Source organism: Ochotona curzoniae, unplaced genomic scaffold (assembly GCF_017591425.1).
Source record: "Ochotona curzoniae isolate NIBS_2020 unplaced genomic scaffold, NIBS_Ocur_1.0 contig_430, whole genome shotgun sequence".
In the NCBI taxonomy this organism is placed as follows: domain Eukaryota; kingdom Metazoa; phylum Chordata; class Mammalia; order Lagomorpha; family Ochotonidae; genus Ochotona; species Ochotona curzoniae.
The window spans coordinates 19,485,514-19,498,913 of record NW_024466219.1 but is presented as its reverse complement, the minus strand read 5'-3'; the positions used below and the strand labels follow the sequence as shown (position 1 = coordinate 19,498,913).

The 13,400-nt window shown below is 43.3% G+C and overlaps 1 protein-coding gene across 2 annotated transcripts in view; it reads left to right on the top strand.

Moving 5' to 3' along the window:
* Nucleotides 1–13,400, top strand: part of KCNH1 (potassium voltage-gated channel subfamily H member 1) — a 312,341-nt gene that overhangs the window by 240,376 nt on the left and 58,565 nt on the right. For both annotated transcript variants that reach the window (XM_040985617.1, XM_040985616.1), the window contains exon 10: nucleotides 5,174–5,370. In XM_040985617.1, the coding sequence (XP_040841551.1) occupies nucleotides 5,174–5,370 (197 nt within the window). The remainder of the gene's footprint in view (nucleotides 1–5,173; nucleotides 5,371–13,400) is intronic.

The following is a 13,400-nucleotide window of genomic DNA, read 5'->3' as shown; positions in this document are numbered from 1 at the left end:
TCGCCATGCTGCAGCTTGGTGATTAACTCAGTCATCATCCAGGTCTCGTCTCAGACATCAGTCATACCTTGGAAGACGTCCCTTACCTTTAGAGCAGGATACGCTTTGCACTCTCTCCTATTCTAGCCCCTATCATGTTAAAATCACTCGTGCTGCTGTCCCTCTCATTACATGCGTTGTTCCACTATTAGACCTCAGTACTCCAGAAAGTGCCTGACAAAAGTTGTGTGAATGACTGAATCCTTCTGAAATTATTTGGGTCTAGAAGTGGTTAATGATTTTTAACAGATCATTACTTTAGAATTCTGTTTTTACAAAGTACAGGAGGTACCGGGAGTCTTTCAAAAAGCACATTAGCCCTATGTGCACAATGGAGCATTATTCAGCCATAAGAGTGAAGTCCTGTCATGTATAGCAATATAGGTGAATCTGGAAGACTTTGTGTGAATTGAAATAAACCAGGCACGGGGAGACAGAGATACTAAATACTCTGCCTCATGTGTCACAGTTAAAGTTGATCCTGTAGAAGAAATGAGAAATGACTACTAGAGGCTGGGACATGGGGTGGGAGATGGAAAGGGGTTGCTTAGTGGGCACAAAACACAGGTAGGTAGGATTAAGTCCTAGTGTTCTGTAGCACAGCAAGGTGACCATACTGAGTCATAATTTATTATGCATTTCAAATTAGCAGAGAATATTTTGAATGTTCTAATGCAGTGAAATGGTAAATGTTTGAAGAGATGTGAGACTAATCACCCTGACTTGGTCATTATATATCATATATGTCAGAATGCTACCCTGTAGCCCCCACAATTATATACCATTGCTATGTGGCAATTAAAAAAATCAAGCCCATAATAGGAAATAGAGAAGAGAAGCAGTCAGACATTTCATCTTGGTCCTGATTGCCCTGGCCTGCCAAGTGCTCTCAGAGCCTGTCAAACTATGCAGGCCTTCTCTGGAGGGTTCCTCGTGCTGCTACAAGGTCTGCGTAGTTCCTCCAGGGTGCCAGCTTCAGCGCCTCTGGAACCTGCCCCAGTCCACACCATTAGCCTCTTGGTTCCCACTTGCTTACCTCCTCTGCCCTCCCCCAAGCACTCCACCACTGCCTCAGGTGACTGTTCCAGTCTCTGGCTTTGGTTTTCTGCTGCGCGGTGCCCCTGCTGTAGCTCTCTCCTCCCTGGCTCTGGTCCCCTCAGGCCCATGTCCTGCCTCCCACAGGTTTTGTGAATGTTCTCAGTCCCCTGCCTATGCCTGCCCAGGCTGTTATTGGCCCCTGGAAATAATGTAGAGGGTGATTTTTACTGTAGTGGTTTACCTGCAGTTTTAGTTAGATGGCCAGTCCTGCACTCTTACCGCTGCCTGCTGTCACCCCACCCCTCGTTCCAGTTCAGAACATCCATTTAGAATGTTAGCGTTTTAGAGGCTTGGAACATTAGGTTTTCATATTCTGCACCCAGCGCCTCCATGTGATAAATAAATCAATACATTTATTGCTTGAGTTGTTTGATTGCAGAGTGTATGGGGGTACCTTCTGTTCTTGAGTGAGTGATCATGTATTTCGCATTAGGCAGCAAGAGACCAACGTGGGTGGAGGACTCGCCCTGGTTTCCAGTTCCCGATCCTGACGTAGGAAGTCATTGTTCCAGCCACGAGGCTGACTTCCAAGCAGCCTGCCGACTGTGTTGTCCCCTTCCCTTGGTTTCTCTAAGTCGCATGTGGCAGCAGTCTCTTACTTGCCAGAATAGTCTGGGCTTGTTTGGAATCTGCCAGGTCCTGTGACCCTACATTTTCAAGTCTAACAGAATTTATACTAAAAATGCTGTCTTGAGTTGGAACGAAGATTGCATGATCTTCAATCTGGGTTGAAAATCGTAACACTGAGTTATGGCAACACTGAGTCTCATATACCTGCAGGTTAACCATGGTGATCTTATTGTGGCCTATGTTTCACCCTTAATTATTTCTGCTAAAAAAAAATCACTGATTGGAGAACTTTACAAGGGTAGTGATGTCTTTTCTAAAGGCTTATTCATTTCTTGCTGAGTTCCAACCTCAATGTAATGGTCCTTGGTTTTATGCAATAGGTAAAGCCCTGAACAGTTTTTATGGATAAATCCATATGTTTACTGCACATAAGAAGCTTTTATTTTACTTTATGCATTTCTTTTATAAGTAGGAAATGACTTGCAGATTCACTTGAGCAGCATAATTCTCAAACATTAGATCTTGTTTAAATGAGGTAATCTTGATATGAATCAGACAAGATTACAAGTAGGCTTCTGTTCTCAGTATTTCTGGCTTAGTTACACCACACTTCATCTCAAGAGGAGACTGCAGGTTTTTGCAAGTACTACATTGTCTCAATGATACTCAGAAGGCTTAACAAGAAAAGTCTGTCCCTGTTGGAGTCATACCTTGTTCTTTCTTGCCTTCTTGTTTCAGGGCAGGATACAAAGGGGCCAGCTGAATACTGAGATCATTTGTGATGTTCTGAAATATTATGTATCCTGTTGGGTTGTTTCTCTTGAGCATTTCAGGCTAGCATCTTACAATTCTATGGACTCTTGTTCTATAATAGCTGTGTAGTGAGTCACCCCTGAGTTTAGTGGCCTGTGAAATGTGTTCTCGTCTCATCCTGCTGTGTGTTGTTGTAGCTCAGCTGTTTGGTTGTCATTTGGACCATGCATAATTTTTGTCCAATATTAGCGAGGTTGCAGCCATCCAAAGGCTGCACTGGACTGGAAGACCAAGATGGCATGTTGACATGACTGACACTTGAAGCTGCTTGTGAATTGAGAGCCCAAGTGTACACATACTGTATTCACAGGCCAACAGCATATCCGCATGCCCTCTTGTGTGGCTTTTGCATCTCATGTGTATCTTGGATCCCAAGAGCAGAAGTCTCAGGAACAAATGTTCTAAAAGACTTGGGCATAAGATGTAAGGAAGATTGCTTCTGTCCTATGCTGTGTTACTAAGACAAGTTTAGATTCAAGGGGAAGGGGACATGGCATTGCTGCTTGATATGAATTGCAGCATGTGCACAGAGTGGGAGGTGGACCGATCAGATGCTTTTCTTAACTCAGAGGAAGAGCTTTCTCTAGGGGAACATGATTACGTAAGCAAGAAGGCCACAGAGATCACTGTGGACTGTGTGGAAAGGTCATAGAATGCTTAATAGGTACAAACAGATTATCTGTCTTGTTGAGTACTCTGTACTAAGGAGCATATTTGTAATGAGCATATTTCTGTGGAAGCCAGTTAGTTTCCCAGAAGGATATTATCCCATGCAGTGACCCCAACCCTAAAGGAACTCACTCATATTACAGAAGTTTGAAAACAAAGAACTTTCTAAGGAAATCTAAATAGCATGCCTTTAAAAGCATGTTTATGTAGAAGGTACCCAAACATATTTCCCACTTAACAGTAGTTCTCATCTTGGGAGATTAGAACTACAAATGCATGGAGAACTGTGAAGTAATGCATCCAGTCTGTATGCTTTGCAGGTTGTATTGTTGGAGATATTTAGAAAAGGCAATACCTATGGAGTATCTTAAATGCTTTCAGTGGACATGTTTTAGCATTTAAGAAAAAGTCAAGTTTTGCCCATGTGCTTGAAAGTGTAATTGCCCCCCTTAGCCTTAATCAATGTAACAGCTGCCCTGTTAATCACACTGAGCTACAGTACTTGGATCCCAGCTGTGGCTCCCAGCTGATCTGGATGTATAGGCTGACAACACCCATGAATATATTACTTATCAGCCTTTGTAGCATTTTTCCCTTTTCCCCCTGCATACGCCTTTTTGGCTCCCCAGGGATTCAAATTTGTGTTTATTTGTGCTAAAACAGAGGCAAGATAAACATTTTGAACTATTTATAACCAGAGGATGTGCCGGGAATGAATCAGGCTTTGCATTAGACATATGTTAAAATGCTGATGACTGGGAAGAAGAGGCGCAGTCTCCCAGGTGTGTGAAGCAGATGTTCAGAGAAGACAGAAGTTTCACCCAGGACATGTGGGACTAGTGCTTGTTTTAGTTTGTGCAGAATACTATAGACAGAATACCACAGACCAGGCAACTCATAAGCAATTTGTTTGTCACACTTTGAAGGCTGCAAATCTAGGTGTGACCAAGGTCTGGAGAGGTGGCTCTTGGAGGTCACATACAAAGACTCCATCTTTGTCCCTACATGTTAGAGTGCAGGAGATCTGGGGAGTCCCTATTGATAAAGACACTAATTTCTCATGTAAAGGCTCCACCCTCATGCCTGAACTCCCTCCCAAGTAATCTTAATCTACCTTTTTGTACTGCTACTTTGAAAGCCAGGACTGCAACATAAGATTTTGTGTTGCACTGGGAAGGGAAGGGGGCACAAATATTCATTCTATAACACACTACTGATTTACCAAGCTTGTCTCTGTGAAGCTCTTAGGGTAGAGGGTCTGGGTGTATCATTTATACATGTTCTGCACTTTTATGCTCCCAGGAGGGCATGTAGAAAGGGTAGGGAACAGGCTCTAGAATAAGTTGGGGGGGACATTTTCGGGCACTGGGCAGCAGAAGTGAGGAGAGAGAGACCCACACTTGCCAGACTTTTTCCATGTAGATCAACCTCGATAGAGGAGGCCTGGTCTTGTTGGTCAGCAGCCCTGGGAAGAGTCCACATTCTGTCCTAAGTACTTCCCTCTCGTGTAGACACACAGTTCACCTGCAAATACGGTCCGAGCTCCTACCATGTGGAAGGTAGCTTGTGATATTGGGGAATAAGGCACATGAGTTCTCAGGTTGGCAGAAATAGAATAACCCAGCACTCAGTAATTTAATTCCAAGTTGTGATTAGTGTTATGTGGAAAAGGTGGTGTAGTCAAGGACATTTGCAGATGGCAGTTCTTATTTGGGATGGGATGATCAGGATCGTCCTTGGAGAAGCTGGCGTGAATAATCTCAAATCTGTTGGCTAAACTGTGACATATATTCTGTGTCATTTCCAAGTTTCTTGCATTGCACATCGTTAGGTTCAAGCTAACATCATTTTTGCCTTTTTGGAGCCCAAACTGTAGAATGAGGCAAGAACAGCCATTCTGGAAAGCAACAGGAAGCTGGAGAGCCAGATCTTTCCTAACTGACACTTTCCTCATAACACTTTTCTCTTCCCGCTTTCCCCATAGGGAAAGGAGACGTGTTTGGGGATGTGTTCTGGAAGGAAGCCACCCTTGCCCAGTCCTGTGCCAACGTTCGAGCCCTGACCTACTGTGACCTGCATGTGATCAAACGAGATGCCCTGCAGAAAGTGCTGGAATTCTACACAGCCTTCTCCCACTCCTTCTCCCGGAACCTGATTCTCACCTACAACTTGAGGAAGAGGGTGAGCTGATAGTTTTAGTTCTTACCTGCAAAGAACAGTCCTTGTGCACTGTGGCCAGGAAAGTCTGTTTGCTGTTTAAGCAAAGCATTTGGTCCTAAAGAAATGCTGTTAGTTCCTTGCTCTGCAGATTCTGCTTTAAAAAAATGGAGGTGAGAAGGAATTTGTTGCTAGATTAGAAGGTAGATCAATGTTGATACAAAGGGGATTTGTTTAGGATTGTGTCTGTGGACTTTTAGCCAAGCAATATCTACATGTAGCATTTTGAAAAGTTGATGAAAATGTGAGGTTGCTAGTCCGTGGAGTGGCTGTGCTGAGCCACTTAATTAGTGTAAACCAAATTCTCCCCAGTGACTGGGACCTGCTGGCCAGTGTGAGGCCATTAGCCAGCCACCTGGTAACAATTTTTTAAGATGTAAAAATGACTTAGTTGAGTCCAGAAAATAAGACAGATTTGGAATTTGAAAGAGTTGGGATTTGATTGTCTAAAGAATGGTTTGTATCCAACTACTGACTTAACTGGTTAAGTGACTAGTGGTTTAAGAACCATAGAATTGCATATCTGAAGTTGTTGTTTTCACCCCTCAAATGATCAAAACTGTTCCATCTGTCTCTGGGAGGATCGAAATATTTGTACTCTGCACCAAAATCAATGATGAGATTCTGAATTTTTGTCTTTTGAGTTAAATCATCAGTAAGGGAATTCTGAAACTAGAGCGAATCATCCAGAAAAACTGTCCCAGAGATCTTTCCCAAATTGATCTGATGATCATTCCTTCACCCTTTTCCCATCTTGTGGTCCCTGTGGCCTGGATCCATCCTGGGATTTGTGTTAGAGGCACTGGCATCAGTGTGGAGTTTCTCCCCTCTGTTCTGTGCCTCAATGCATTCTGCAGATCCTGTGGGTTCCACCTGAGCTCTCAGATCTGAGTTCATCCTTTGCTTCCGTCTCGCACAGTTTATGGGATGCAGCACCCTTCTTTGTAGGGTTCCCTACCCCTGCCCTGGCTGGATCATGCCCATTCCATTTTTCCCCTTCTTCCCTGTGTCTGGCTGCAGGGCAGTACTAACCTTAAATGTGACCCAGCTGACTGCAGGATCATGTGTACATGTTTACAGGGCTTATGTGGTTGTCCACCTCTGGCTCAAACTTAAACCCCAACCTCAGTGATTTTTCTCCTCTCCCTGCTGCTCTGAATTCCTACTGACAGATTTCCACAGGCTCCTTCAAGCTCACCACACCCTTTGAAAGAGCTATGTCTTGGCTTGTTGCTTCCCTAAGCTGGAATTCCAGTGAATCCTGTGAGTGACATGCTCTGTTAATTCTTATCACTCTGCTAACATCCTTATTTATTCAGTTATCAACCCATAATAACTGTGCCAACTGGACTAGAAGTATAAAACCAAATAATCAGTTCCCTACAACCGAGAACGTGAACTCTAATACAGAAAATGGACACAGAGAGGATACTGGCAGTACATGATGCTAGGTATAATAGCTGATTTGTTCAAGGTATCATGGGAACTTGAAGGAGAAGGGTAGCTAAGAAGGGAGTTAGAGAAAGTGCAGGAGCATGGAGTTGAGCTGAGTCTGAAAAATGTGCTTGCCAAACAGGTGCTCGACTTTCAGGGGAAGTTTGAGCCAAGTCTTAAGAGAGGAAACAACTTTTTGTGAGTGCTTTGTTCAAGACTGCAAGTACTTGTCACAGGATTATAGAGCAGTTTTTGTCCACCTGTTTTGAATTACTTGTGTAGTGTTGGGAGTCATTGCTCAGAGCCTCTCTAGAGCTGAGGCTTGGTATCTTGATATCTACAAGTGTGGCTGTGAACTGCGGTACACAAGTGATTGCAGGGTACCTGCAATTTAAAAAGCTTGGAGGATGATGATGAAGCAGGGTTGGGAGTTGTGGGTCTTGACTTTCACATATCTAACGTGTAAGGTAGTGGCAAGATGCTTTTGATGGTTCTGTGGTTTGAAGCATGGCTGTTTTAGTTCTGGTTGAACATGGTCACTTCTTCCTGGATTTCCTGTTGGCTGGGAACTTGGGATGCTTGCCAATCATACTGTTAGCCAAGTGGATATTCCTAAAGTTTTTTTTTTGGGGTTGTTTACTATTTCTTTGCATGAAATCAAGGTGATTATAATCAGTTTTCACTGTTATTGCTACTATACTTTGAAAAATTACCTGCTAACCATGGTTTGGGTCATCTGGAAGAGTAATCATTCTCACAATAATTGTGGATCAAGGAAATGTGTCTTAAACTCAGACCAATATCAACAACTATTTCAGGAGTCAGAATATAAGTACAAAATGACAAGTCTGAAGAAGACTAGACCTGGGGCTGCATTTGTTGTTACTGTTTCTCTTAAATATTATATATTTGGGTCTGACACAATGGCTCAATTTGCTTATCCTTTCCCTTTATGTGCCAGGATCCCATATGGGTGATAGTTCATGTCCTGTTGCTCTGCTTCCCATCCAGCTCCCTGCGTGTGGTCTGAGATGGTAGTAGAGGATGGTCCAAACCCTGAGACTGCACCCACATGAGAAACCCGGAGGAAGCTCCTGGCTTCAGATCAGGAATCAGATCTTGAGTCAGCTTTGGCTATTATAGCCACTTGGGGAGTGAACCAGCAGATGGAAGATCTTTCCCTCCTTCTTTCTGTAAAATCTGCCTCTCAAAAAAAATATTTTAAAAAGTTATATATTTAAAAAGTAGAATAACAAAAATTCCTTCTACTGGTTCATTCCCCAGAAGCCTACAGTAGTGCTAGGCCAGGCCAAAGCAGAAGCCAGGAACTCCATCTGAGTCTCCCTTACAGGTTGCAGGGGACCAAGTGTTTGAGCCATCAGCAGCAGTCTCCCATATACATGAGGAGGAAACTGGATTGAAAACAGAGTAGTCGGGATTTGAACCAAGCACTCCATTTTGGGACACAGGCATACTACTGGCAACTTAACCCACTGTACTACAACTCCCACTCTGGTGCCACACCTTTGAAGGACTGATGTGGGGGAGCCTGCACAGCTGTAGGGTGCCAAACAAGTAGTGCTATAGAAAGACTTGGCCACAATCCAAGGTTGTCCTTTGGAAATATCAGAAATCCCAAAGAATGGAATCATCTGCTTTGAATGGTGTCAGGTTTATGGCTCTTGGGGTACATAGGAATTCCTTTATTTAAGGGATTCCTATGGCTCAGAAACATTACAGAAGGGACTTCATCCAAGGAGAGATAAACCTAGCTGCCCTTCAGTTGTCCTTCCAACCTGAAATGCTTATGAGCCTGATGTACATCCAAAGGAATTTCCATCAAAGCTTTTGTGTAAGGAGGCAGCCATCCTTCCTTTCTTTGTTTTCTTTTCTTTTTGGAAAAAAAGAGGCTTGTCATTCTGGTATTGCCATTGTAGTCTCACATTATGTCCCTCTGAGAATTAATTCACAGTTACACAGGGCATAGAAGACAAGAACATTACATGCATGAATTGTTCTTGTAGCTATTTTTTTTTTCCACCAGTAAAGGGAAGTATTTTCTTGTGGTTATTTCTATCTTGGCAAAATCAAGTGTGTTATTTGTTAAGGTTCCTGAGAACACAGTGCCTTGGACATCTGTTTTGGTGGTGGTTGGATCTTGGAGATATCCAGGATGTAGCAGAGCCCGAGCTGGAAGGTGCTTCAGTGGCCATCCCATCTCTTCCACTTCCCCCACTACCCTTGGGTCACATATGTGACGTTTTATAGAAAGGCTGTAAAACCAGTTTGGCTTCAGAATTGGAGCTGGACTCTTTCACGGGAGCCTTCCTGCTTCTCAGTTTCCTGGCCCCCTCCTTCTGAGCCTCATTGCTTTATCCCTAAACCCAAGAGTGTGATCTCTTCCCAGTGCTATGCTTGGGATTCGACTCAGGAAGGAACCTGTTGCCTCCCTTCATTTCCTCCAAAGTCAGGCACATGAGGTCATGGGCGAAGATGAGAAGGCTCAACCTGGAATCAGTCCAGGATTTTGACCTTTAGTTCTTTTTTTGTTTGTGAGGCCTGAGCCAGATAAGACCTCAGCTTGGGTGTTATCTCTATCTCTTGGTACTTCTGTGATTGTGTACAAATTCTCAAAGCTTCGTCATCTGTAAAGCAAAGGTGATGAAAATGTCTACTTTGTAGGTAATTTGTAAGGATTAAAAAAACTGATATGCTATGGAATTTTGCATGCAAAGTACAGTAAGTGCTCAGTTAAGGTGTGAACTGTTTTCCTTTTGGGAGGTCTGCTGAGTGGTACCCTACTCTTGATCATTTTGTACCTGCTGAGAAGTAAATAGAAGACAGGTCTTTTTCTCTTGCTCAGACAGGACCCCTGCTCTGCAGAATCGTCCTTGGGTGAGTGTTACCCCTGGGATGACTGCCATTTTTGTGACAAAGGAAGAACCAACTGACCTGAGCATGGGACCCATTGCTGGCCTTGCTGAAGACTAGTGCTGCTGATAGAGGGACCATCATTCACTCACTCTTTAGGCCAGTTTCCTTGCAGGGAAAGCTCTGACTATTTTGAGATCTCAGCTTGGTCACCAGAGGGAGGCACAGCATCCTTGTCTCTTCTGAGGGAGGCAGCTAATGGCTATTCATGGAAGCCAAGGGAAGTAGAGCCTTCCTTACCCCAAACTCTGGGCTCTCTAGGGTGCCATCAGGTATTTTCCTCTAGGCCCTGAGTCATCTTCCGTCAGTAATCAGAGCATAGATGCTATTAATAGTGAAATTATCTCCTCCAGATACTGCACAAGTGATGTCACAATGTCACTCTGTGTAGTGTGTCACCTGTTTAATCCTCAGAACAGCATTGTGATGTTACCATCTCATCTTCATATCTCAAGGGAAAAGCTAGGACCCTGTGGAGAGAAGGATCCCTTCTCAAAGATGACTCAGTTAATAGGTGGAGAGTGCCAAACCTGGAAGTGCTTGTCAGTCTCGGCAGCCATCACATCCTGTGGCAAAGCATCCAGGAAATGTGGCACTCAGCCTTTCCTATGTTGCATTCTTTGGCTTGTTTCCAAACCATTGAATTTTCTGGGGCAGCATTGGTTGTCTCCTAAATATCCCCAGTGGCTGTCACTGCACCCTACGCAACTGGAAGCTTATACAATATCAACACAGTCAATGGAAGGCTAGGGACATGAGAAAGTTTACCCTCATAGTGACAGTCCCACAAATGGCTGAATGTGGGAGGTTAGGCAGGGAGCCAGTCTGGCCATGATAGGCTAGTAACTCACTTGAAGGAATACTGCTTTAAATCTCAGGCCTAGATTAGAACATTCATGTCACTTGACTGTGTGCCCTTGGCCAAGGTGCTGAACTAGTGTAAACCTCAGTTTCTTGATGTGAGAATACTTCAGAATGTTCATGAACTAATAAAACAAAGGATAATTTATAGGATGGATGTTTAGCATAGGAGTTAGATGTTGCTTGAAAGGTTTACATCTCATTTCAGAGTACCTGACTTCAGTCCTGGCTCTGGTTTCAATCCCAGCTTCCTGCCAACATGCTAATATTCAACATGGTAGGTGGTAGATCATAGCTCAAGTATTAGGGTTGCTTAAGCCATGTGGGAGTGCTAAACTAGGTGCTAAAATTCAGCTTGGACCACCCCAGCTATTGAGGGCATCTGGGAAGATAAATCAGTAAATTGATTCTTCTCTCCCCTCTCCCCACACTCACTCTCTTTCAAATAAAAATGAAAATAAGCCAAATTAATTAGCTTATTTTGGTGCAAAAAGTTAATCCTTACATATAGTATTTTCATTATATGACTTTATCAACTTTTTAAAAACCTCCTGTATGTACTTTAAATCTTTTCCACAGGAATAAATAGCCTTTTAATAAAGCTTCTCTTTATTTTATCCTTGCAGTTTTTAATCCCCTCATACAAGTCTCTTGGTTAAGTTTATTGACAGGCTTGCATATATTAAACTAAAAATATAAAGGTAACAGAGTACCCATAGGAACTATTCAATACACATTTGTTTGTCTCTCCTCCACATCTCCCATCCCCACCTCCAGTTGGAAGAGTACTGAGTGCCTGCTTTGTTTCCTTGGTTTGTAGGCAGACTCATTGTTTTGGTCAAGGTTCCCTTTGGACAGTCAACCTGAGATGAGATTTTACTGTCCAGATGCAGGGGGATTGAGTCCTCCTGCTGCTCCTCGGGACAGTAGAGGAGACGTAGCATAATTTAATGATGTGCTACCAACAGGCAATTAGATAATTAACAGCAGCCAGTGCCTGGGATAATTGGCATGCAGGTAATTGGTGGGGTTGTTCTCAGTCTCTGTATTTAGGGCTTGATTTTAAAGCCAATATTGTTGTGTACTTGAATATGTTTTGCACAGTGTTTGCTCATATTAATTTGTTACAAGGTAAATTTTTCTTAGCTTGATTTATGCCCTAATCTAGTGAGTTTGTGAGAGAGCTAGAACTATAGATACTGGTGTGTTCAAGCAGGGGCCTTGTAAAGCTAGTTTTCCAAATCTGAGGTTGCCATAGTGAGCTGTCTTGAATGCCATGTTGTATGTTTCCAGTTTACTTTAACCAAGGGACGTTTTATTCTGGAGAAGAGATCAAAGTACTGGAAGCTCAGAAAGTGCTGTTCCTGAGTGCACTAGAAAGCCTTTTAATTTTCTCCCTGAACAAATTCTTGCAGAAAGATGGTAAGATGAAAAAAAAAAAAAAGACCACAATGTTAGGTGCTCAGAAATGTCACCCGTTTCCCCACTGAGTCATCCTAGCCTACGTTTTTTAAATGATCTCTGTGTAGGCCATAGTTTGCTTGTCATCCTCCAAAGTGAGGGCTCCTGTGAAATTAAAATCATCTATTAGGCTGTCAAGCCAAAAAGATAATAAAATCATGGTGTTGGAATTAGGGGGTGGGCAAAGTGGACAGGTGATGTGAGTGACACAACTGTGACTATTTCAGAACGTTCTCTCAGAAAAAAATATAAACAAAAAAAATCATTTTCTCTGCTCCCTACAAGGATCAGAGAGAGATGTTGTCAGATGCCTAGGGAATCTTCCTTGAAGCCTCAGGTGGTCTCCCCAGTAACCCAGGAAAGGCCTTAAAGAACTTCATTGTGATCCAGAGGGTGGGAGATGGTGAGGGTACTCCCTGCTCCATTATGTGTGAGTCTGCTTAGCCTGCACTTGGTCAGGCTTTGTCTGGCTATTTCCAGAGAAGCAGTCACTTCTGAGAAAGAATTGGAGTTTTAAATCTAGTTCCTTAAATCTGGGGACCTGCTAGCTCAAGTGGGGAGTGAGAGATGTACATTGAACAAGAATGGCCATTTCTCTTCTATAGATTCATCCTGCCTACACTAATGGGTGCTTGTGGGAAGGAATGGTAAAGGGCCAAGCATGTCGTCTTTCGTGACATGGGTGGACAGATGTGTTACTGCCTCCCGTTGTCCTTGGGCCACAGGACAGCAGAGGAATAGGAATCAGAAGATCTGGCTCACAGAACAGTCAAGTAGAGGAAGCAAAGAGTGGTGGTTAAAACTCCACAGGAATTCAAATCCTGGCTCTACTTAGTGACTTAGGGCCAATCTGTGTATGTTAAAAACAGGTGCAAGATAGAACTGTAGATTCTTTAACATTGTGGCAAATTCTCAATGTGTCTTGCTGTCATTGTTGTCCTTGATGAGTACATGTAAGATGAAGAGGTAGATGATAATGGTCAAACCTACTTGGGGGTGTGTGTGTGTGTGTGTGAGAGAGAGAGAGAGAGAGAGAGAAAGAGAAAGAGAGACTGACTCACTGACTCTAAGATCCAACCAAGCAACACCACAGCGCCAGGCAGTACTCTTGGAGAGGAGCATCTCTTAACACTTTCTGAGACCAGTGTGTTTGGGTTATAGCAGATATAACAGAGTAGTGTTGGCAAGTCCCCGGTCTTAGGTTCAGTCCCAAAATGAGAAAGCTGCTTCTTGATGTCTCACATATGCAGCCTGACTTTTTTCATTTCTTTGGTTGCTGAGCTTTTTTCGAGCTTCTTCCACTGTTT